The sequence below is a fragment of the Dermacentor albipictus genome, chromosome 1, assembly GCF_038994185.2.
Source record: "Dermacentor albipictus isolate Rhodes 1998 colony chromosome 1, USDA_Dalb.pri_finalv2, whole genome shotgun sequence".
NCBI lineage: Eukaryota > Metazoa > Arthropoda > Arachnida > Ixodida > Ixodidae > Dermacentor > Dermacentor albipictus.
The window spans coordinates 297,127,432-297,153,961 of record NC_091821.1 but is presented as its reverse complement, the minus strand read 5'-3'; the positions used below and the strand labels follow the sequence as shown (position 1 = coordinate 297,153,961).

The following is a 26,530-nucleotide window of genomic DNA, read 5'->3' as shown; positions in this document are numbered from 1 at the left end:
TCGAGCATGCTCCTGCGTTGGCAACAGCAGGGGAAAGATAACCAAGCCCTAAAAGAAAGAATCACTCGACTCGACGCAGAGATCTCCGATCACGCGACCGAGGTCACCCGACAGCAATGGTACCAAATATGTGATCGCATGAGGGGACGCCTCAGCGCAGCCCGGACGTGGCACCTCCTACGCCACCTCCTGGACCCAGACACCACCAGGGTCGAAGGCAGAAGAAACATGGCCAAATTAATCCACAGGCATGCTCAGGACCCGGGGACGTTCCTGGCAGAGATGCGCGACAAGTACATCGGCCCGCAACTCAAGACACCGTTACCTGCGGCCTACCAGGGCCGGCTGAACGTGCACATAGACGAAGACATTACATTCACTGAGGTGTCGGCAGCCGCCTACAAGCTGCGGACGAACTCAGCGCCGGGTTCGGACCGCGTTACCAACAAGATCCTACGCAACCTAGACGAGGCCGCAATGGTGCAGCTCACAGAGTTCATGAACGAATGCTGGAAGACGGGGGCCATCCCGGAAGAGTGGAAGACGTCAACGATCGTCTTCATACCAAAACCAGGCAAACCCCTCAATGCGGACAACCTCAGGCTGATTTCACTGACATCATGCGTCGGCAAACTGATGGAGCACGTGGTCCTAGACCGTCTCAATGAACACGTAGAAGATGGGGACGAGTTCCCCACTCTATGTTTGGTTTCAGGCTACACCTATCCTCCTAAGATGTGCTCCTTCAGGTAAAAAGGCAGGTGATGCAACCCGAAAGTCCGGTGGACGCTCGCCGATTCCGGTGCCTCCTGGGCCTCGACCTGAAGAAGGCCTTCGACAATGTCGCCCACGCAGCGGTGCTCGAGGGCCTGACCCAACTGGGTGTCGGAAACCGAGCGTACCAAGACGTCCGAAACTTTCTCACCGACCGGAAGTGCCGGATCAAAGTCGGCGAACATGAAACTGAATTTATAGAGCTGGGGAGCCGAGGCACGCCGCAGGGATCAGTCATCTCCCCTTTTCTCTTTAACGCGGCGATGCGTGGGCTCCCGGAACTGCTGTGCTCTATCCCTGGGCTTCACCACAGCCTCTACACTGACGACGTGACGTTATGGGCAGCGGCGGATCTCTTGAAGAGCTTGTGGATGATCCACAAGCTCTTCAAGAGATCATGCAACGCGGCATCGACGTCGAACAAGCTTATGTGGAGTCAAGGGGCCTGACATGCTCACCGGAAAAATCTGAATACCTCCTGATCAAGCCCGGCAGAAGTAGCTGTCCCAGGGGATTACCACCGAGAAGGCGCTTCCTTGAGCTTAAAGTCGGAGAACTTTAAGCTCAAGGGGGGCACGACGCTCTTTTCGGCATAGACTCACGCTTCTTCATGTACCAGGTGCTGCTCGGATTCTTCGCTGTCGTGGCGAACGCCGACTTCACGGTGGAACATGGCTTCACCGAACCTTGACCAGATGCTGCTACAACGGATCTGCAATCATCTGCTCATGTCTTACACGGTCCGCAAGATTATTTGCTGGAAATCGTGTACGATCTCCGACGCACCGAAGTGGAATCTGCGCATCGGGGAACCTTTCCGGTTCCGCTGCGCGCTGGCCATATAAAGGACCAGCCAAGCCTAGAGCGACTGGGGCACGACGCTCTTTTCGGCACAAACTCACGCTTCTTCATGTACCAGGTCAGTTACCTAAATGGAACTAAGTGTTATCGCTCTAGCAATGTTATGCTTTTAAGAGTGTCGTGCCCCATTAGCAAGCGACAAATGATTGAGTGTCTTGAACATGCCAGCCTGTGCTTCGTTGATGCTCTACTATTCTCTCTCTACGACGGCTGCCTGACGCTTTCCCAAATCTTACTGCTCCTATCGGGGGATGTAGAACTAAATCCAGGGCCCATGAATGCAGTTGAACGTGACCAAATGACAAACATTGAAAGGATTCTCTTAGAAATGAAAACAGGCCAGGAAACTGTGCTTGCGAAGTTAACGGAAATTACAACAAGACAATGTGAACTAGAATCCAAAATTACGGGCTTAATAGAGAAGACAAACAATGTAGAAAGTCGTATTGCTCGGGTGGAAAAAATGGAAGATAAATTTATGGCTAAACTAGACGACTTGGAAAATAGAAGCCGTAGACAGAATCTGGTCTTTTTCGGGTTGCCTGACAGGGAGCATAACGAGATGTGGGAGGCGTCTGAAAAACTAATAAGTGGAATATGCAAAGATGTGATGAAACTTGATGATATTTCGGTTGAACGAGCCCATCGCGTAGGCGTTTTCAGAGAAGGCAAAAACCGGCCCATAGTAGCATGCTTTTCAAGGTGGAAGGCTAGAGAAAATGTCTTTAAAAATGCTTACAGACTAAAAGGCACTTCGTACAGCATCTCTGAAGATTTCAGCCGAGCCGTACAAGAAAAAAGACGTCAGCTTTGGAATTATGCGAAAGAAAAAAAGAGAGAACAAAGAAAATCGTGTTCGCTTGAGTTATGATAAATTGATCATCAATGGGCAAACGTTTGTTTGGGATAGCGATATGCGGATGCCAGTTCCACTTCAGGCGCATGCGCGACTGGACAGAGGCAAATGACGCATTCTGAATTCCGTTCCTCCGAAAGATAACTGAGCACGTTGCTCGCAGCCTGAACGGCTCTCTGTCCTGCTTGTAAATTGTCGCAGCATAAAGAACAAAGTCGATAACTTGATGTCTTTAGTAGCCACTGTTAAACCTCAGATTGTGATGGGCACCGAATCATGGTTAGACAAGGATATACCTGATGTAGAAATCTTTCCGCCTGGTTTTACTGTCTATCGGAAAGATAGGCATGGACAAGGCGGGGGAGTATTCCTTTTGATATCAAATGCATTGTCAAGTACACAAATTTTATTTGAAAACGATTCTGAGTCTGTCTGGTGCCTTGTGAAATTGCCTAACGGAAACAATGTAGTCTACGGGACATTCTACCGCCCACCCGGCAGCAGCGACTCATTCGGATTGCTGTCTGAGATGCTATCTCTGCTGCCTAATAGCGTACTTCTAGGGGGGGATTTCAATTTGCCTGACTTCAACTGGAATGCCGGATGTGTGGCTGACAATAGGTCCCGTATTTACACAGAGTTCGAAGAACTGCTCGGATTAAATGGATTGCAGCAGTACCTACTGGAACCTACGCGAGAAAATGCAATTCTAGACTTAGTACTTTGCAATGAGCCAAACATAATATCAAAAGTTACTGTTTGCCCAGGTATTAGTGACCACAGGGCAGTTGTCATAGAGCTTAACATACAGCAAGTACGGATGGCGCAAATTCCGCAAAGAAAAGTGTACAGCTACGACAGAGGAGACTATGCTGCTATCAGGACTGAACTTGAAAATTTCTTTCCTACTTTCCAATATATGTCAAATGCACGCTGTCCGTTAACTTTGTGGTCAGCATTTCGGGACAAAATACTTGAACTAGTCGAAAGTCATGTTCCATGCAGGTACCTGCGGCAACGAAAAAAACAAAAACCTTGGTTGAACGTAGAAATACGTAAACTTATAAGGAAAGCAAGACAAACGTATAAAACACTTTCTGCCGACACCAGTCTGGCAAATCAGAAACGCTTGCAAGAGATAAATAAGCTATTGAGAGCAACAATTAAAGCTGCCAAAGATACCTTCTTTGTTAAATTAAACAAGGACTTGAGAGAAAACCCAAAATCTTTTTGGAAATATGTAAAACAAAATCGAAAAGAAGACATATCGATACCATCTTTAACTGTTGATGGCAAAACCGTGACGTCGGACTATCAGAGGGCGGAATGCTTCAACAAGTACTTCCAATCTGTGTTTTCGCTATTACCTGCTGGGGAGACTTCACTTTTGAACAACGCCAATCAAGGCGATATGATGCCAGATATTGAATTTGATGTTAGTGGCGTCGACTCTTTATTACGGCATTTAGATGACACAAAAGCAATTGGACCTGATGGAATATCGCCAGTAGTCCTTAAAGAGTGTCATGGTATCATTTCTCCGTATTTAACGATCATTTATAAGCTTTCCCTTGAAACAGGCCTCATTCCACAAGATGAGAAAACGGCAAGCGTGACACCTGTTTTTAAATCAGGCGACAGAGAGAGAGAGAGAGAGAATGAAGAGGAAAGGCAGGGAGGTTAACCAGATATGAGTCTCCGGTTTGCTACCCTACCAGGCGACAGAAAACTCACAGAAAACTATAGGCCGATTTCACTATTGTCAATATGTTGCAAAATATTCGAACACATTTTATATAGTAACATATCTGCATTCCTTGACTCAAACGCTTTTTTTACACCTTTTTTACACCTTTTACACGGATTCCGAAAAGGTTATTCCTGCAATACACAACTAATAGAATTCCAGCACTTCTTATCTAAAACCATTGATAACAATAGTCAGGTAGACACCGTTTTTATTGATTTTCAAAAAGCTTTCGATATTGTGTCCCATAAGCTCCTAGATGTAAAGCTTGCTGCATTAAATATAAACGAAAACGTTAAAAATTGGATACGCAACTACCTAAACGGAAGAACCCAGTCTGTTGTCTTAAACAACGTTGCATCTTCACCAATAAGTGTTTGTTCGGGCGTTCCTCAGGGAAGCGTACTGGGGCCCTTGCTATTTTTAATCTACATAAATGACATTGTCGAACTAATTACATCACCCATAAAACTATTTTCTGATGACTGTGTGATTTACAGAGAAATTACCACTGAAGATGACATAGATACATTGCAAACAGATTTAGATAAGGTAGCGATCTGGTGTAAAAAATGGAACATGAACTTAAATATAAAAAAGTGCAGTAGCGTAAGTTTTTCCAGAAAATTATCCAAATTTCAGCACCGATATAACATCAATGGCACGCTTATCGACGTACAGTCAGAATATAAGTATTTAGGAGTCTATTTTACCGAATCACTCACTTGGCATAAACAGATTGACACTGTCATAGCAAAAGCTAGCAGGATGTTACATTTTATTCGCAGAAATTTTAAACAGGCAACACGCGAAGTTAAAGAAACTTTATACTTCTTACATGTTAGAACAATACTTGATTATGCTTGTGTAATATGGGATCCCTATCAAGATTACCTCATCAATAGACTGGAAAAACTACAGAACCAAGCAGCAAGGTTTGTTTGCAATAATTACAGCCCGTACTCTAGCATTTCGGAAATGAAGGCCACTTTAGGATGGGATCTACTACATATGCGTAGGCAGAAGTTAAGGCTTAAACTATTGCACCGAATATATAATAATCAGACAGGTATTAATCGCTATAACTATCTCCTGGAACCAGATTATATATCGTCTCGCTGTGATAACAACAAAAAGATCTCAGCCTATAACTGCAGAACAAACACTTTTTACTACTCTTTTTTCCCCAAAACAATTAGACAATGGAACAGTTTATCAAATGATATAGTAAATGTGTCAAATAACGAACTATTGTATTCAATGCTGTGATGGCGCTCTTGTAAAACAAATGTATGTGTTATATATCTTGGAACCTGCTTGTTTCACGTTACTTGTACGCCTTTCTCTAACAGTTATTGTAGTGATTCTGTTTGTCAATATATCTGTCCGAAAGCTTCTCTGTATTACTGGTTGTATTTTGTTCCCCCCTACGTAATGCCTTTGTGGCGATGTAGGTACTTTGTAAATAAATAAATAAATAACTTACCATCCCGGAGCGCCCCAGTATCAAAATATTGGGGCTAGACTTTCAGAACACGCTGCGCTGCGGGCTCATGTTAAAGAAACTCCAGAGGGCGACCAAACTACTCACTACAGCTCATTCACCAGGTGGCTAATCGGCACCACGGCATGGGCGAGGGCGATCTGCTTCGACTTGTGCAGGCATACATAACAAGCAGAACCATGTACTCGACACCATATGTCAAACTCGCAGCCACGGACTTGGCCAAATTAAGCACCATGATCTGACGAAGCACAAAGGCAGCCTTGGGCCTTCCGGACCACGTGGCCACCGCAAGGCTAGAGGCCTTAGGCATGCATAACACGATCGAGGAGCTCTTAGACGCTCACCACACAGCCCAAGTCCGTCGTCTCTCGCTAACCCCGGCTGGCCGCACCGTCCTCCGGAAGCTCAGTCTCGAGGCTATCCCCGAGGTTACGGAGTACATTACGATTCCACGAAAGGTCAGAGGGCATATTTATGCCCCACCTCTACCCCGCAACATGGACCCCGAGTTCCATCAGGGCCGTCGGCAGGCCCGTAGTGAAGCCATTTGGTGACGCTACGGCTCGCAAGATGGAGTGGTCTACACAGACGCAGCCAGACACCCTCGCGGCGACCTCATGACTGCGGTGGTAGCTGATCACAACGGAGGACTGATAGAACATACAACAATCACGGCTGGCCGAGTGGTGGAAGCGGAGGAAACTGCGATTGCCATGGCCATGCATGCGGAAGCGAATACCGTCATCAGCGACAGCAAGCAGGCCATCGGCAATTTCTTCCGTGGTAGAATTTACAAACAGGCGTACCATGTCCTCACACGACGCCCCCTAAGCGGCTTGACAACCCTCGTGTGGACCCCCGCTCACGCGGCTGTGCCTGGCAACGTGTCGGCTCACAGTTTGGCTCGATATCTCGTGCGCCGAGCCTCGTCCTCGGATGCGGACGGCGTGAATGAGGAGGAGAGACACGAGGAACCCTGCGAGACTTATTATGAAATAGCCCATTGGTATCGCTTGAGGCGTCGCGCGCTCCCACCACCGGCCAAGCAACTTGACAAAACGCAAGCGGTCGCGTTTCGGCAACTTCAGACAAATACATACCCACACCCAAAATACATCAACAAAATCACAGGGGGCAGAGAAAGCGACAAATGTAGGCTCTGTTCAGAAACAGGAACACTCACACACATAATGTAGGAATGCACCTCGCTCCCATTCTCTCATCCCCCCGTCAGCAGCGAGACTGACTGGACAGCCTGGCTCAGTTCCGGGGACGTCGACCGACAACTTGAACTGGTGGACTGGGCGGAAAAGGCCAAGCAGGCCCAGGGCCTTACTTGAGCCCTAACCCTCAGCCACGTCCCTCTTTACCCTTCCCCCTTTCAATAAAGTTTATCACCACCACCACCACTGGCTCCAATGGGGCCATTACGGTTTTTGCAGATTTATCTGATGCCTTGCAGATAGCACAATTCCTAACCAGCGATTCAACGTCCCTGTCCATTCCGGGCCACCAGTACTGTTCCCTTAACCGTTGTTTGGTCCTTACAATGCCTGGATGCGATTCATGTGCCATCATGACCAGCCTGGAAGTGAGTGTCGATGGGGCAACGACCCGTTTCGCGTGAAACAGTAGCCCGTCTATCACCGACAGCCCTTCTTTTATACGAAAAAACAACCTTAATTTTCCAGCTAAACAGCCCTTTTCCGGCCATCTGGACATAACATGCTGCGCCTCCTCATTCAGTAATGAATCCTCAGCTGTTCCTGCTTGCAACTCACTCTTAGTGATCATGCTGGAAACCACAGCAACTACTTCCTCCACCGGTTCGTCCTCTGCAGAGGTCAAAGGTAACCTAGAAAGTGCATCCGCAACGACATTGGTGTTCCCCTTTGTGTACTGCACAGTGAAGTTGTATCTCAAAAGTCTAGCACACCAGCGTTCAATACGCAGTGGGCGTCTTCCAACCCCATTTTTGGACAGCAGTGTCACCAAAGCCTGATGATCAGTTCGTAAGACAAACCTGCGGCCCCACAGATAAACGTGCCAATGTTCGCAAGCCCATAAACATGCCAGCACCTCTCGTTCCCCGGTAGAGTACTTGCGTTCTGTAGGAGTTAGTGTCCTTGAAGCGAATGCCACTGTACGTACTTCTCCGTCGACTACCTGCTGTAGCACAGCTCCCAGTCCATATGCTGAGGCGTCAATGGTCACTTGTACAGGCAAAGACTCATTGAACATAGCCACCACCCCGCATGATGACAGCATCTCCTTGATCCTGCAAAAGCTCTCCTCAGTGCTCTGATCCCACACGAACTTCTGTCCTTTACGAAGAAGTCGTCACAGTGGCTCCACCACCTCTGCATAATCGGGAAGAAAATGTGAGTAATAGCCTACGAGCCCAGGGAAAGACCGCAGTGAGACTACATCGGCAGGCGTTTGTGCTTTAATCACAGCATCCACCTTTGACTTGAGTGGGGCAAGACCACTTGCACTCACACGATGACCCAAAAAGGAGAGTTCCTTGACAGCGAACAAGCATTTCTGATTTAGCTGCAGCCCCGCCTCAGCGATCCGATGCAATACCTCGCGAAGTTTACGGTTGTGCTCGTTCTTAATCTTTCCAAAGACCATGATGTCGTCGATATAGAACAAGACACCCTTGCAGCCTTTCAAGATTTCTTGCATCATTCGCTGAAACGCGGCTGGTGCCGATGCGAGGCCAAAACACACTCTGCGGAACCTAAATAAGCCTTTGTGTGTAATAAACGTCGTTAATTCGCGACTCTCTTCGGCTAATTCCACTTGATAGTAGGCTGCAGCAAGATCCAGTTTCGAGAACCATGCTGCTCCGCTCAGCGCATGCAACAGTTCCTTCGAGTGCGGCAAAGGGAATCTATCAATGACTACTGCTTTGTTCGGCTCGCGCAAATCGACGCATAGAGGAATAGTTCCATTGTTCTTGTGCACAACCACTATAGGAGACACCCATTCCGCAGCACTGACCTTTTCTATAATCCCTGCATCCAATAATCTTGCCAGTTCAGCCGCTACCTTCCCTTGCAGCGTCAGGGGCAAACGTCGAACCTTCGCTGCTACTGGTTTTACATCTGCACGCCACTTCACAGAATGTAGCAAGTTTTTCGCTAATCCCAACTTATCAGCGAAAAGAAAGGAAAACTCACATAATTCAGGAGGAAGCGACTGGGGGCTGACCGTGATTTGCAAACACTCCAGTGTCGGACCGATGATGTGCAACTGTAGCTGGTGAACCCCATCCAGTCCTAGCAATGCCATGCCTTGGGGAACAACGTAAAATGGAAGGCAAGCCGAGTTGTTCCCGCGTACAACTCTGGCCGTGAACCATCCCAAGACCGGAATTTTCTTCTGTGAAAAATTCCGCAGCATCGCTGAAGCCGCAGTCAAAGGAAAGCTGTTGGCGAACTTGGCTCGATAAGCGTGGTCTGGCAAAATAGACACCGACGACCCAGTATCTACCAGCAACTGAAGTAGCTCGTTCTCAATAACGACGTCAATGACCAAAGTCCTTCGTTCCACTTGTCTGACCGCCAGCACAGTGAGCACGTCCTCCTCGCTAGCGCCGTCGTTTCGGACCGTCCGCACATCCCGCTCTGCCGACCTGCCACAGACCGCTAAAAAATGTCCCATTCTGTGGCACTGGGAGCAACGTTTTTCTCGTGCTTTGCATTCCTGTGAATTAGCTAGGCGCCTTGTAGAGCCGCATCGGTAACACTTGCGCACCGGCGTCATTGCCGCGTCACTGTCTGGGCTTCTGCCTTGAGATACATGCTGCACTCTGTCCGTTTGTGATGACCCTTGGTCATAGATCACAGCCCCCTCCACTGCCTGCTTGTACGTTTGTAGCATTTCCACTGCCTCTGCGAGCGTAAGTTGTGACCCCATCACGAGCAATTTCTGTCGCAACTCAGTACTCCATGCTCCGTCAACAACCCTGTCTCGTAGAGCCGCTTCCAAGAATTGCCCGAAGTCACACATCTTTGCTAACTGTCGGAGAGCACTGACGTACTCTCATATCGGCTCGTTCGGCAGTTGCCGACGTAACGTGAATCGACATCGTTTGACCAGTACGTTGACGGTGCTTGAGAACTGCCGCTCCAATAGGCCCAACGCCTCCGTGTAACAATCCCTTTCACTTGCCTCTGTCCCGTCTTTTCCTGCTGGTTTGCTTGTCTCCGGCCCGGCTTTTGTCATGTCTTACGTTCGTGACAGCTCTGGGCCCAATGTGTGAAAAACACGGCGTCCCTCGACCCCAACTAATGCAGCAGAATGGCCTTTTTCCGTAGTGGCGGTTGCGCGTCCATCCCTGTTGCTTCAAGAAAATTTGTGAAATCATCACGCCACTGCTCCCATGGAATTTTCGCATCTCCAGGAGTCTCCAGGAAAGGCAGTAATGGCGGTAGTCCGTACGCTGCCATCTCGTAGGTGACACCCCTTGGAACAGCACGGAGCCAGGTAAGGAAATACAGTTCGTCGCTAGCTCGCTAGCTTCACCGACTGCGCCAGATTGTTGTGACGCGAAGCGCCAACTTATAAGACAAGACTATGCATTGACGGGGAACCACGGAACTGCCCTTTATTCTGATGGCAATCGCTTATATACATTTGATATAATCGACAGCGCCCCCTATACACAACAATGTTGTTCGGCGTCTTTCGATTCAATTCTCTTTTTTTTTTTTCAGTTGTTTGATTTGTTGTTAGCTATGTTTTTTGCTCCTGTTTTCGCTACATGTTATTTCTCTTACCTCCCTCACGCAACACTCCAGTTGGAGCCTGTGAGGTATGTGTATGTATGTGACAGCGTGATGGCGCGACAGAAAATCCCAACCGAGAATTACATTGTGGGAGCAACAAGTTAACACAAAGAAATCAATGGAATACCAAATGTCTCGAATCAGCACCCTGGCAGTGCACATAGCGACTGGCTGAACTTGTTGTGCACTGGCTGTTCTAAGCAATAGTACCGAAGGCATCATGGTCACTTTCCGTAATTCACAGCAAGGTTTCTCACTAATCACGGATACAGCAGCACCTGTATCGATGAGCGCAAGACATTTGATGCCATCAATGGACACTTCAATAACGTTAGCGGGGGGAAAACGAGGACTTTGATGTTCCGACGATGACGCAGTTCGTGCCTCGGGAACTGCGGAAATCAGTTTTCCGCCTCAGTAGTACTGGTACTGGGCCTACGATGCATCGGTGAGAGTGAGCGCCGTCGAGGGGAAGGCGAGTCACGAGTACTGTAGAGCTGTGACTGCGGTGCTGGTATGTCATCAGCAGTGTAGACTACTGGTGGTGGTCGCTGAGGCATACGGAATGGTCGTAAGCCGGAGCTGGCTGGTCACGCGGTGCCCACGAAGGCCGGCAAGCGCCGGCAGCAGAAGCGCGCTACATGTCCCAGTGTACCGCAGGCATAGCATATTGGGCAGTTGTCAGCAGTGCTCCAAGGATTTGTACCTTGCTGCTGTGCGCTGAAAAAGGGAGCCACTGGCTGGCGAGGCGAAGGCGGAGGAGAAAACACCGGCTGGAGAGACGCTAAGGCGGAGGAGAGAATCCCAGCAGACGAGGTGCCCGTGCAGCCGCTTCAGCATACGTCAGAGGCGCGGCCACGGGAGCCGGCTGACACGGAGGTGGAAGAGCTTCGGTCACTTGCTCTTGAATTACTTGTTGGATTGCTGGAGCCAAATATTGAGAAGGCTTCTCCATGGTTGGCAAAATCGAGAGCTGTCGCGCGACCTCCTCGCGCACAAATTCTTTTATTTGCGTCAGCAAAGTTGTGTGGTTGTCGCCAATAACCAATGCGGCTAATGAATCTTACGTAGGCGGTGGGCGCCGAGCTAAGATGCGTTGTTTCCGTAGCTCATAAAAACTTTGGCACAAATTGATAACTTCGGCCACGGTACGCGGATCCTTTGCTAACAACATTTGAAATGCGTCCTCATCAATGCCTTTCGTAAAGTGTTTTATCTTTTCCTGTTCCACCATTGACGGATTCACGCGCTTACACAGGTCAATGACATCTTCGATGTAACTTGTGAAAGTTTCACCGTGATGTTGCGCACACCCTCGTAAGTGTTGTTCTGCGCGAAGCTTGCGCACAACGGGGCACCCGAACACTTCTGTGAAACTTGTCTTGAATGTGCTCCACGTTGTGAAATCATGTTCGTGGTTTCGGAACCAGAGGTTTGCGACGCCGGTTAAGTAAAACAGCACGTTGTGCAACTTGGTGACATCGTCCCACTTGTTATGCTGGCGCACCCGTTCGTAAGATGACAACCAATCCTCCACGTCATGATCATCGGTGCCGCTAAAGATGGCAGGATCACGCTGGCGCAATGCACCAGAAACGATGATGGTCGGAGGCTGTGGTGCATCTTCCTGGGTGGTTTCGTCAGGCATGGTCACAGCAGTCGGTAGCGTCCGGCTTCGGAGTTCCAGTTTTCAAGGTTACCCCGCACCTCCACCAAATGAAATGGGGTTTATTGCAGCTCGTTTGAGGGATCGCAGGTAGCTCTATATCACAAGTCCTAGCGCTTCGCATCAACAACCCGAGCTCGGGTCTCGCACCGCAGTGGTGGCAGTTCGCACTGTGCCACATGCATATTACCCACTACATAACAACTTTGTTATATTGACGTTTAACTATATATTTGTTCACTGCACCAGTGCTAGTAAACATACCAGACTTAACGAAATAATACTTATGGTCACTGACCTAGTCAAAAGTATTATAGTACTAAACTTAAGGATAGCGCACTTTAATGTGTACTCTTTAGGTCTGATTATGAAAATTCTGTCAGAGTAAATTTTGGTTCAGACAATAGAAAAATTATGCAGCAACCATCAAAGTTGATTATCTAAGTAAGCAATGGTGTAAATTTTCTGCTTCACGAAGCACTGAAGTACAGGAAGAAAGGTAAAAAAGGACAAAAGAAGAAGAGCTGCCAGAGTAGAGAAACAAAATTTGCACCATGGACTTAAGCCACCTTGCCACATTGCTATTCTTACTATGTAAGCTAATAGCTTTCTGAGCTTGCTAAAATACCTATGAAACTTTGTGGATCACTGTAGTGCATCGGATGAACCAAAAAGGCTATGAAGATAGCGTGCTGAAGGCTTTAATGGTGTTTTGATGCTTAAAGCATGATACTGAAGTACTATAGCGCCAAACAGACGACACAAGAAGAAGAGACACAGACGAGCGCTCGTCCGTGTCTCTTCTTTTTGTGTCGTCTGTTTGGCGCTATAGTACTTCAGTAATATGCACCAATTAGCCCAACAAAAAGTTCTGCTTAAAGCATGATGTATGATGATTTATGATCTGTGATGATTTCTGTTTGATGTTTTTACCAGTGCTTGTGTAAACCTTTTTGCTACCCCTCTTGCATGGGCCCTAGCTTGGGCCTGCTGTATTTTGTAAGTAAGTAAGTAGGTAGTGGTATGTGATGCTTTTGGACAAACAAATGCAAGTATTTTTGGCATGTCAATCAAGGACTTCATTTTTTTTTATCTAAACATAAACTTCTCCTGCACTGTTTGTAATGTTAATGCGAAGCATTCTTTGCGAATTTTAGGCGCTTTGAGTGTATCCATCTACGCGTATCTATATAGCCTCCTACGTCATGATGCCGTCGTGGTCATTTCTTCAACTGGGTTTATATCGAAATAGGCATGGGGGCATGGCGTGCATGCATACATAACATGAATGACATGTCATGGCATCAGTGACATGTGTGTCATGACATAAATCATATGTATGACATGATGCTATCGCTGTCATTTCTTTAACTTGATATATATCAGGATATGAATGACTTGCATGCATGCTTGACCTGACATGGATGTCATGAGATGAATGAGATGGATTGCATGACATATTATACCATCATGGTCATTTCTTTAACTCAATATATATATGTATATGAATGATAAATGTCATCACATGAATGGCTTCATGTTGTGACCTGAGTGTCATGCAATTCATGACATGTATGTCATGTCACGACATGGCATGTATGTCGACATGACATTAATGACAAAACATGCATGAGCATGTCATTCTTGTTATGCTATGCATGTATGTCTCGTCACGATATCCTGTTAAAGAATCACGTTATGTTGGTAGTCACCTTATGACATGCATGTAATTTCATCATGTTATGGATATCCTAATGCATAACTTGTTAAAGAATGTGTCTGACATGAATAACATGCATGTCCTGACATGAATGTCCTAAGTCAGATTAGATAACATTAATAGAATGAGTGACTTTCATTTCTTTAACTGGATATATTATGAATATGCGTGTCATGACATGTATGCCTGACGTGAATGACATAACATGATTGGCATGAATGCCATGAATGCATATGTCTGTATTTCATGCCACCACATGATTTCATGAATGATCACATGATTTCACATGAATTTTATGACAAGAATGACCAATTCATGACATGCAAGCATGGCATGACATTATTACTATGAGAAGAACTTGTGCTGACCCAGTGAGCCAAACTACCTACAAACTTGGGCCGATAGCTGTGTGCTCGTGTTTGTGATGCTGTGGTTGTTGCATCATCATTCCAGCTTTGTAATCTGGCTCTCGTTTCTAACTCTCATGTGCTGCCTGCATTCGAGCCAGGTAACACATGTAAGATCCCAGCATCTCAGCAGCAGAACACCTGGTGATGGTTTGCATCTGTTGATTGAAAAGCAAGTTTCTCATGAGCATTGATTTTTAAATGCCACACAGCACTGTGCCGCCTCGTCGTACCTGACTTTCCTGGCCCTTCTCAGCATTACCAGGCCACTTAATCAAACATTGCAGCCTGCTTTTTTCTGGTGCACCAAATTTCACTAAAGTCATCACGGTTCGTCCAAGGAAAGCAGTGCACCACGCAATGGCTATAAAAGAACATTCTTTCTTTGCTACCTTATTTTTTTATACAGGTACATGCAGCACCAAAAAAGCATTATTGCAAGGGAGACATTGTTAGAAAAAAAAAACATATTAAAAAAAATGAGCTGGTTTCAGATAAATATGCATACAGCAAAGCACTAACACAACATTAAACAGTAAACATGGTGTTGTGACTAACGTTAACCCTTTGAGGGTAGATTTTTTTCGCCATATGTGACCGCCCAGGATTGATTTTTTTTATTGCTGATTCCAATTCTTCTTAAGGACTTATTTCGGAAAGAATTTATCGTAATTTTTCTAGGGTGACTGTAAAGCGAGAAAAAAATATTTTGCATTACTATATATGTACTCTTCATTCATGAATAACAACAATCAAAAAGGAAATAAACTTATAAGAATAAAAAATTTGATGCCTTGGTATAGTCCAAGGCTTTGAAAATGCACACACGAGAATATTTCGCAAGACTCAAATGGTCCTGCTCTTACACTAATATGTACATCCATAGCGTAATCGAACTGCGCAGGTGCGTGCACTCAAGAAAACTGTGCGGTTGTGTGCCCGTCAAAAAAGCTAGATGTGTGACAAACTTCCGCTAATCTTCATCTTATTGCCAACCAGATGCAATAATTTTTCGCCAGTCCCCCCTCCCTCCCCCCAAAAAAAGAAGCAACGGAAACGCATGCACGGTGGCATCCTTCCTATGTGCACCCCTGTGAGCACTAAACAAGTGAGAAACAAGCGGTCGCCCTTTGAGCAATTAGTAACGAGATAGCCATCAGTTTTGCAAGCGCAAGAAGCCAAAACCGCCCACGAAAACAAAATCCATACCGCCGCCCGCCCGCACCAATGCACAAGTGGTAGTACATAGATGCACGGAAGTGAACTAGCGCTAAAAGAAACCATGCAACAAAAACCGTGAGGGCAGTGTGCAAAAAAAATTCCTTGTATTCCCACATAGTGGCAGCACATGACAGAAAAGAAAAAGTTAGGGAATCAGCGCGCTTTTTAAACGTACAGATGGCGCCGTAAATATACGGCATCAACCATTTTTGGACTTGTTCGCGGCGCCGTATATTTACATCATTGACCTTGAAAGGGTTGAAAAGGTTAGTCACAACACCGGGCTCACAGGCACATTCATGTCAGAAAACAGAACAAAAGAAAGAAAAAAAGAGAGAGAAATGCTCGTTCCATATCAGAAAGAACAAAGTAAGGCACAAATGCTGCATCACAAATGTCAGTGCATTAACAGGCTCACAGGTGCAGTAACATCACAGAAAGAGGAAAGGTAGGTTCATCACATGAAGCACAATGATATGCACTCATGACAGGTTGGATGATAAAAACAACTGAAACTCGGAGCAAGTTTTACATTGAACGATGCTCTTAGGAAGCCTATTTCAGCGTGTAGAAGTATGCTGGAAAAATGAATTGCAGAAGAAGTCAGTATGACAGCGCACTTCAAGTTCTTCAAACTCATGATGGGGTGAAATGGGGTGGAAAAATACACAAGTTCTTGTTTATTCCTGTGAAACCAAAGTAAATTTGGAAAGAAAGTTCTAATTTCATTGCTATACAGCAGTCTACTAGTGTTTGCCACCCAAGGCTTTCCCTAATTAATATAATATTGCTGTGGTAGTTGTAATTGCCAGAAACAAACCTGGCAGTGTAGTTCTGGATACATTCAAGTTTATAAGTTTGAGCTTAAGCATTCAAAATCACTTTAAGGTCAGATATTCAAAGTGTTTATTCCATGTGAGATATTCTGAAACATAGACCCCTAGATATTTGTAAGGTTGAACCTGTTGAAGAAGGAGTGTTGTCCAAATTGTTAACTGGTCTCACCAGAAGACGTTTACGGGTAAATCATACCAGTTGACATTTTAGAATTGTTAAGAAACTGCAAAAGCCACACAATGCCTTGCTCTATACCTGACATGAAGCGAGCACTGACGACAGTGCAGACTGAACATAAGAAAGGGTGCTGTCGCCTTCGTAGTGACAAACAGTTCGACGCACCTGTACCCATCACAGAGGCTACCCAAGCATGTGATGCGTCCTCGCTGCCCCTCATGAAGCCATGCAGCCAGCCAGCCACAAACAAATGGAAATCCCCCTTTTCTCCTTAAGTCGAAGCTTTAGCTCAGGTGCTCCTATCTAAATACATGTAAAATGAGAATTCATTTTTCTTGGGAACCACTGCACCAAATTTGACGAGGTTTGTTGCATATAAAAGAAAAACTTGAAATCTAGTGAGTGTTAGTCTCGAATATTTTATTTAGGTTGTAAATATTTTATAAAGAAGTGGCTAAGATAGAAAATCTTCATAAAACGAAACTATCAAGTTTACAACTCTGTAATTCAGCAATGAAAATGTTATCACAATTGCATTATTTTCATCTAGTAGTACATCTAAAGTGGACAAAATTGATATGTTACATATGAATCTTAAAATATTTGGTCTAGTCGAACCCACTTTTAACGATGCTGGTTTTGATAATATATAGGTTTTAACAATGACAAGCTGCTGCATCGTCAACTTTTGTATGTTTTCCATAGTGAAATAACCCACTTAGTACAATGTTGCGATGCCGCATTATCGGTATAACCATGAAGTCTGGCTGCTGGTTGTCTGAGCCTAGAGGTAGTGAAATGTGAAATTCTTGTAAAGAAAAAAACAAAACAAGAAGTTCGATCCGCTGCACGATGGGCCGCTGCTCCAACAGCCACCACGCGCTAATTTTCCAGCCATCTCCGCGCACCTCTCTCCTGTCGCCCTTCCACCCATCCAAACACGAATGGGCTTATGCCTAGAGCTCTACACTGCACCACCCTCCGAAACACGAATGGACTGTGCCAATTGCACTGCTGTGTGAAGTGATTTTTAAAGAGAAATGGAAGAGATAAGTGCAGTACCGTAACTGTCTCTCAGATTTCTTGCATGTTGCTCGCTGGCTCCTCATTCAGCTCAGTTCTGTAAACATCTTATTGGCCCATGTTCATCTTTGGTGGTTTCGTTGAAATCGTTCCTGGCCACGCGGTTTCTCAGCCTCGTTTGACTCGCCACCGAAACAGAAGATGGCTGATCCACCCGCTAATCATCGGCAATGCACAACGTTGCTGGTGAAAAGAAAGTGCATGACTATAGATTTGGAAGCTAAGTGCTTATAACCGACATGGTGATCTTCGCGAGTGTGCTTGTATCACATAGCAACGGCGACAACGGCAGCGATAACGTGGTAGGGCAGGCTGCCTCAACGTTGTCTTCCCAGGAGGCCTGGCAGATGATTTAGTCCTTTTGGGGCTTTGTTTTCATGAGGAACCTTCCACTGTACTACCTGGAGCACCTCGGCAAGCATGCAAGGCTCACGACCATAGGGTTTTCTCGTGCAAGCCAGTAGGAAGTGTGTGACGAGATGCTTTAGCCGATCTCGCCTCACCATTTGTTCTGTATTTCTCAAGCTGACAGGCTGCTGCAGCAGGCTTCTCGCAATGTTTAAAAGGCCCCTTTTGGGGTCGCAAAAGCGGCGCCTTGGCGGTGCTTGCATATCATCTGCCACCCGTACCCCTCTTTGCATGATAAAAAATGACTTACAGCGTCAAGGACAAGGACTGCGAGAGACGCCTTGCGTCTCTCACAGTCCTACAACATTTTATTGTGTTGCTGCATCGTGTGTACGTATACAAGAGGGGCCATGCGCAGAAAATGAAAGGCAGTCACAAGGGGTGTTCTAACAGCAAGTCATTGTAATAAGAACATGGTCTCCTGAAAAAAAAAAAAAAAACATTACGATTTCTATCTGCTGAGATACATGACTTCACTAGGGGTTAGCGCGATAGAGGGGGCACTAATGCACACACTGCCCAGTTTTCTGATGAAATCAGCTTCTATAGTTTCCTGGGTGAGCTGTGAGCTGTCTTGCTAAATCTCCTGTATCTTCAAAGAGGGGCACACAACCGCAGTTCCGGCAATGAATGCCCAAGTGGCCTTGAACAGTGTTATGGGCATTGTTATAGTGCTCTCTTAAACGATTGTTTAAGCACCTGCCTGTCTGTCCAACATATTTACTGCCGCAAAACAGGGGAGTTTGTTTAACCACATTCATTCATTCACATTGGAATCTGAACCTGGCAACGTTTAACGTTCGAACGTTATCTAGTGAGGCGAGTCTAGCAGTGTTATTGGAGGAATTGGAGGGTAGTAAACGGGATATAATAGGGCTCAGTGAGGTTAGGAGGACAAAAGAAGAATATACAGGGCTAAAAGGGGGCACGTACTGTGCTACCGGGGCTTAGCGGAGAGACGAGAACTCGCAGTCGGATTCCGGATTAATAAGGAAATAGCTGGTAACATACAGGAATTCTATAGCATTAACGAGAGGGTGGCAGGTCTTGTTGTGAAACTTAATAAGAGGTACAAATTGAAGGTGGTACAAGTCTATGCCCCTACATGCAGTCATGATGACCAGGAAGTCGAAAGCTTTTATGAAGACGTGGAATCGGCGATGGGTAAAGTCAAAACAAAATACACTATACTGATGGGCGACTTCAATGCCAAGGTAGGCAAGAAGCAGGCTGGAGACAAGTCAGTGGGGGAATATGGCATAGGCTCTAGGAATAGCAGAGGAGAGTTATTAGTAGAGTTTGCAGAACAGAATAATATGCGGATAATGAATACCTTTTTCCGCAAGCGGGTTAGCCGAAAGTGGACGTGGAGGAGCCCGAATGGTGAGACTAGAAATGAAATCGACTTCATACTCTGTGCGAAACCTGGCATCATACAAGATGTAGACGTGCTCGGCAAGGTACGCTGCAGTGACCATAGGATGGTAAGAACTCGAATTAGCCTAGACTTGAGGAGGGAACGGAAGAAACTGGTACACAAGAAGCCAATCAGTGAGTTAGCGGTAAGAGGGAAACTAGAGGAATTCCGGATCAAACTACAGAACAGGTATTCGGCTTTGACTCAGGAAAAGGACCTTAGTGTTCCAGATATGAACGATAATCTTATGGACATCATTAAGGAGTGTGCAATGGAAGTTGGCGGTAACTCTGTTGGACAGGATACCAGTAAGCTATCGCAGGAGACGAAAGATCTGATCAAGAAACGCCAATGTATGAAAGCCTCTAACTCTACAGCCAGTATAGAACTGGCAGAACTTTCGAAGTTAATCAACAAGCATAAGACAGCGGACATCAGGAACTGTAATATGGATAAAATTGAACAAGCTCTCAGGAATGGAGGAAGCCTAAAAACAGTGACGACGAAACTAGGAATTGGCAAGAATCGTATGTATGCGTTAAGAGACAAAGCCGGCAATATCGTTACTAATATGGATGAGATAGTTCAAGTGGCTGAGGAGTTCTATAGAGATTTATACAGTACCAGTGGCACCCACGACGATAGTGGAAGAGAGAATAGCCTAGAGGAATTCGAAATCCCACAGGTAACGCCAGACGAAGTAAAGAAAGCCTTAGGAGCTATGCAAAGGGGGAAGGCAGCTGGGGAGGATCAGGTAACAGCAGATTTGTTGAAGGATGGTGGTCAGATTGTTCTAGAGAAACTGGCCACCCTGTATACGCAATGCCTCATAACCTCGAGCGTACCGGAATCTTGGAAGAACGCTAACATAATCCTAATCCATAAGAAAGGGGACACCAAAGACTTGAAAAATTATAGACCGATCAGCTTACTGTCTGTTGCCTACAAAGTATTTACTAAGGTAATCGCAAATAGAATCAGGGACACCTTAGACCTCTGTCAACCAAAGGGACCAGGCAGGATTCCGTAAAGGCTTCTCAACAATAGACCATATTCACACTATCAATGAAATGATAGAGAAATGTGCAGAATATAACCAGCCCTTATATATAGCTTTCATTGATTACGAGAAAGCGTTTGATTCAGTCGAAACCTCAGCAGTTATGGAGGCATTACGGAATCAGGGTGTAGATGAGCCATATGTAAAAATACTGGAAGATATCTATAGCGGCTCCACAGCCACTGTAGTCCTCCACAAAGAAAGCAACAAAATCCCAATAAAGAAAGGCGTCAGACAGGGAGATACGATCTCTCCAATGCTATTCACAGCATGTTTACAGGAGGTATTCAGAGACCTGGAGTGGGAAGAATTGGGGATAAAAGTTGATGGAGAATACCTTAGCAACTTGCGATTCGCTGATGATATCGCCTTGCTTAGTAACTCAGGAGACCAATTGCAATGCATGCTCACTGACCTGGAGAGGCAGAGCAGAAGGGTGGGTCTGAAAATAATTCTGCAGAAAACTAAAGTACTGTTTAACAGTCTCGGAAGAGAACAGCAGTTTACGATAGGTAGCGAGGCACTGGAAGTGGTAAGGGAATACATCTACTTAGGGCAGGTAGTGACCACGGATCCGGATCATGAGACTGAAATAACCAGTCGAATAAGAATGGGCTGGGGTGCGTTTGGCAGGCATTGTCAAATCATGAACAGCAGGTTGCCACTATCCCTCAAAAGGCAAGTGTATAACAGCTGTGTGTTACCAGTACTCACATATGGGGCAGAAACCTGGAGGCTTATGAAAAGGGTTCTGCTGAAATTGAGGACGACGCAACGAGCTATGGAAAGAAGAATGATGGGTGTAACGTTAAGGGATAAGAAAAGAGCAGATTGGGTGAGGCAACAAACGCGGGTAAACGACATCTTAGTTGAAATCAAGAAAAAGAAATGGGCATGGGCCGGACATGTAATGAGGAGGGAAGATAACCGATGGTCACTAAGGGTTACGGACTGGATTCCAAGGGAAGGGAAGCGTAGCAGGGGGCGGCAGAAAGTTAGGTGGGCGGATGACATTAAGACGTTTGCAGGGACAACATGGCCACAATTAGTACATGACCGGGGTAGTTGGAGAAGTATGGGAGAGGCCTTTGCCCTGCAGTGGGCGTAACTAGGCTGATGATGATGACCTGTTCTGTAGCTTGATCTGGAATTCCTCTATTTTCCCTCTTACCGCTAACTCATTGATCGGCTTCTTATGTACCAGTTTCTTCCGTTCCCTCCTCAGGTCTAGGCTAATTCGAGTTCTTACCATCATATGGTCACTGCAGCGCACCTTGCTGAGCACGTCCATATCTTGTATGATGCCAGGGTTAGCGCAGAGTATGAAGTCTATTTCATTTCTAGTCTCGCCGTTCGGGCTCCTCCATGTCCACTTTCGGCTATCCCGCTTGCGGAAGATGGTATTCATTATCCGCATATTATTCTGTTCCACAAACTCTAGTAATAACTCTCCGCTGCTATTCCTAGTGCCTATGCCATATTCCCCCACTGCCTTGTCTCCAGCCTGCTTCTTGCCTACCTTGGCATTGAAGTCGCCCATCAGTATAGTGTATTTTGTTTTCACTCTACCCATTGCCGATTCCACGTCTTCATGGAAGCTTGCGAATTCCTGGTCATCATGACTGGATGTAGAGGCGTAGACCTGTACAACCTTCATTTTGTACCTCTTATTAAGTTTCACAACAAGACAGGCACGTACCCAGGATTTTTTTTCGGTAGTGACCGCGGATCCGGATCATGAGTCGGAAATAATCGGAAGAATAAGAATGGGCTGGGGTGCGTTTGGCAGGCATTCTCAAATCATGAACAGCAGGTTGCCACTATCCCTCAAAAGGAAAGTGTATAACAGCTGTGTGTTACCAGTACTCACATATGGGGCAGAAACCTGGAGGCTTACGAAAAGGGTTCTGCTGAAATTGAGGACGACGCAACGAGCTATGGAAATAATGATGGGTGTAACGTTAAGGGTTAAGAAAAGAGCAGATTGGGTGAGGCAACAAACGCGGGTAAACGACATCTTAGTTGAAATCAAGAAAAAGAAATGGGCATGGACCGGACATGTAATGAGGAGGGAAGATAACCGATGGTCATTAAGGGTTACGGACTGGATTCCAAGGGAAGGGAAGCATAGCATGGGGCGGCAGAAAGTTAGGTGGGCAAATTACATTAAGACGTTTGCAGGGACAACATGGCCACAATTAGTACATGACCGGGGTAGTTGGAGAAATATGGGAGAGGCCTTTGCCCTGCAGTGGGCGTAACTAGGCTGATGATGATGATGATGATGATGATGATGATGATTGCGCGTGTCACAAAACGTTTTCTGTGCCTGACACAGCGACAACTCTGACATGATTTAGGCGTGTTTACACACTTACAGAGCCTTGCCAGCTTTTCCAGGGCTGAGAAAACAACTGTGATTACTACGCGCTGCCCAATCTTCTTTAGCCTATGGGAGGCATCATGCACATACGGTAGCACTGCAAACCTGCATCATTCAACTGGCTGGTCTTCTTTAGCCTATGGGAGGCATCATGCACATACGGTAGCACATACCCGCGTCATTCAATTGGCTGGTTCCTTGACTGAACGAGCTCATCACGTTTTGTGCACCTCAGAAGCTGTTCCGATATGGCTGAAATTAAGGCCAAAGGGTAGCCAGCCCAAGAAAGGCGATCAGCCTGTGCAGCAAGACTATATTGCATCTCATGTGAGCAAGATTTATTGAGGCTGTTAACAAGGCATAAATTTATAATACCTCGTTTAACGAGCTTTGAGTGTGCAGAGGTAAAGGGCAAGAGTGGCTTCTTACTTCTCGGTTCGAAGCACTAGCACACATGTTTGTTAGCAAAGCACAGCCTGAGATCTAGAAAGCGCAAGGAATCATCAATGGGAACTTCATGCGTAAATTCTAGAGGCGGGAGCTCTTTCTTAATGATCTCCAAGACTTTCAAAGCAGCAGGCTCGAAAGCGTAATCAGTTCAATCAGTAAATAACACATAGTCGTCCACAAACCTGCACACTTTGACGACAGGGGATGCGTATAGATGACCTTGAATATTTCGATCATGATGAGCTAGATAAATATAACTTAGTGCTGGCACCAGGCATGATCCTATACAAACATCATTACTTTGTGTTAATTTCGTTCATTCCATGAGGTGAAAGTTGATTTCAAATAGAAGGTCGGCAATTCAAGAAAGCCACTAACAGAAACACCTGCAGCATTCCGAAAGCCAACTGATCCAAAGTTGTCAATGCATTCTTCAACGAACAGTAGCAACTTGTCATGCAGAAGTGACTAGTACAGATCCTTGAACAGTGTTATGGACGTTTTTACCGTGCTCTCTTAAGCAGTCGTTTAAGAACCTGTCTTATAACCCCTTGAGTCTGCCGGGGCCATGTCATTTTCAGCCAGTTGTCGAGCCCGTGCAGCTGTCATAATTTTTGTCCAATCATAGGGCCCGTGCAAATGGCACCATGTATGGCCAATAGCGACACACCATGGGCTCTACTCTTTGGTGGCTGCCTCCATCCGGCGTTGCTTCCTCACCTGGTATGTGCTCAGCAGAAGGGGACTGGTTGTCCTTGAATGACCTTCCAGTGCTGCAAAAGCAGCTTTTCTCGGAACTAGGGTGAACTGCTATGAACCTTGCCGGGTTGCACTTTCGGGAAGCATCACACAGGGGGGAGACAAAAGCTCTACATGCGGCACACAAGGGCGCAATAGCCAACTTGTCTGACGGGCACGATAGCATGGTTAACTCACACCTGCACACCATAATTGGAATGGGATGGCAAGTGGTGGCATTTGGAGACCTTGAGCGATGATAGTTAATGGTTCGTATGTAATAGTGTCCACATTTCCAAACTTGGATCAGTTTCACATGCTGTAGAAAAGGAGGCATCTGCAGTACGTGAAAGGCGAGGGGCCTCAATGGTTGGTTGAAGGAAAGTGCTTGCCACCACATAGATGGATCCAGGTACTTTGCAGACTCCCAAACTCTTTCATTTGATCAAACATTTAGATACATCGAAAGGAATCACATCACAACTGAAGAATTCTGCAGGGAAGCTCTGTTTCTTTTTTCCTTTTTCAATTTTATTCTGGTTGAAAAGAAAATTTTCTTTTCGTAATTTCCTGCGTTTTCTTTTTTCCAACCGCTCACATTTCTAGTTTCTCCCCATGCACTTATGCACGCAGACACACTGTCCACAGAATCATTGGCGAGCAGGACACATGCGAGGGGATCTATGTAATGTCTTTTACTGCATTTGCTTCATGAACTTTGTAGAAACCACGACACAAGCGCTGGTATGGTCAAGTACATGTGCATCATCTGCGATCAATGTATGGTGCCTGACATGAGGATGATAGAAAACCACTAGTCTCACACACCATTTTCATCTCTAGGTTGCAAAGCAGGTGTAGTACTGTATAGCTGCAACATGCCTGAACCAAAGCATGACCAGCAATCAAATATCTCTGTAAGAAAAAAATATGTGTGGCAAGATTTTTGAGCATTTAAACCCGTAGTACAGACTGCAAAAGACTCGCAACTCTGCTTGCTTCAATATGGCAATGTTTAACGCCAAGAGCCATGGCAAGCCATGGCTCTTGGCGTTAAGGAATGGCACTGCTATAACAACTGCAAAGAGGGTAGTTGCTAGGGCTAGTTGGTAATTCATGATAAAAAATGACGTACAGCGCGACGAACAAGGACTGCGAGAGACGACATACACTGCGCCGACTTCCAACAATATTTTATTGCGTTGCCACATTGTGTGTATATATACAAGATGAGGCATGTGCAGAAAATGAAAGGCAGTCACAAGGGGTGTTCTAACAATAAGTCATTGTACTAAGAACATGGTCACCTGAAAAAAAAAAAAAAAACAGTGTGCTGCAGGCCACAGTGTCAAATTTGCTGCCGGTTGTCCACGACCATTTGCTGTTATTTTGGTTTGTTCTCTTCCTGTAAATAATGTAAATCGACCTTCATTTCTTCAAGTCCTCCTCAACTTCGGTCAACTCCCACACTCAGTGGCAAGACCAAATAACACCTAGCTACACAACAGACTTGCAGGGGATCGTGTGCAAGAACTTGTGCATGTGCTCTTAAACCTCAATGTCCAAAAGGCTTCATCCGCTGCACAGAGAAGCATTGATGCGGCAAGCGGAAATGAATTGGACACAGATTCATACAAATGTTGGTCTTGACGCTTTGATGTGAAATCAATGCCTTTCTATCTAGGCACATGAAATCAAGCCTAGATATTGAACCCGGAAGCTCTGCTGAGACTTTTTTAATGTAATAATGTAACAATTATATTCCTTTTTAATGTAATAAATGTGTCAGGTTTTTCATAGCCCTGTACACAATCGTCTTTTTTTTTTCCCCGATTTTTCCTATTTTTCTGAAAAAGAAGACGAAAGAAACAGTTTCATCATGCCCCTCAAAACTTTTTAAAATTTTACATCTCTATAGGGGAAACCTCTTGTCCAGGAGTCATTCAGGTGGTACACTCTCCACCAAGAGTGCTTCTACTTGTGGGAGTGTGCTGAAGAGTCACTTGACATCTTTTGTAGGGTTCACAGCATTCGGACAATGTGGTCACTAGCCTTTGCGAAGCTCAACATTGATGGCTTGCAGGCTACAGGACTCCCTGGGGGCGCTGCGGCCACATCTGCTAGCCGCTGAGCCACACCTGTACTCCCTGGAGGAGCTGGAGCAGGCACGCCAGGGCACCCTGCTGGCCCAACTGCGAGGCCTGCAGGAAGACTGTGAGCGACACTGCCTTAGCTGCCCCATCTGCACAGGCCGCGGTTTCATCTGCGAGATCTGCAACAATGGAGACCAGCTTGTTTTCCCTTTCCAGCTGACCTTGGCTGCACAATGCACAGGTATTGGCTTAGTGGCATGCCCTCTTTTAATCCACAGTTCAGGGGTGACCCACCAGTATCAGAAAACACTGTAACTTGCCACTGTATG

General features: G+C 45.9%; 1 protein-coding gene and 1 pseudogene across 5 annotated transcripts in view; both read left to right on the top strand.

The window, feature by feature from the left end:
• Positions 1-26,530, top strand: part of Rubicon (run domain Beclin-1-interacting and cysteine-rich domain-containing protein rubicon) — a 461,889-nt gene that overhangs the window by 377,802 nt on the left and 57,557 nt on the right. For all 5 annotated transcript variants that reach the window (XM_070531460.1, XM_070531458.1, XM_070531457.1 and 2 more), the window contains one exon: positions 26,192-26,442. In XM_070531460.1, the coding sequence (XP_070387561.1) occupies positions 26,192-26,442 (251 nt within the window). The remainder of the gene's footprint in view (positions 1-26,191; positions 26,443-26,530) is intronic.
• LOC139054970 (uncharacterized) lies at positions 139-8,050 on the top strand (annotated as a pseudogene).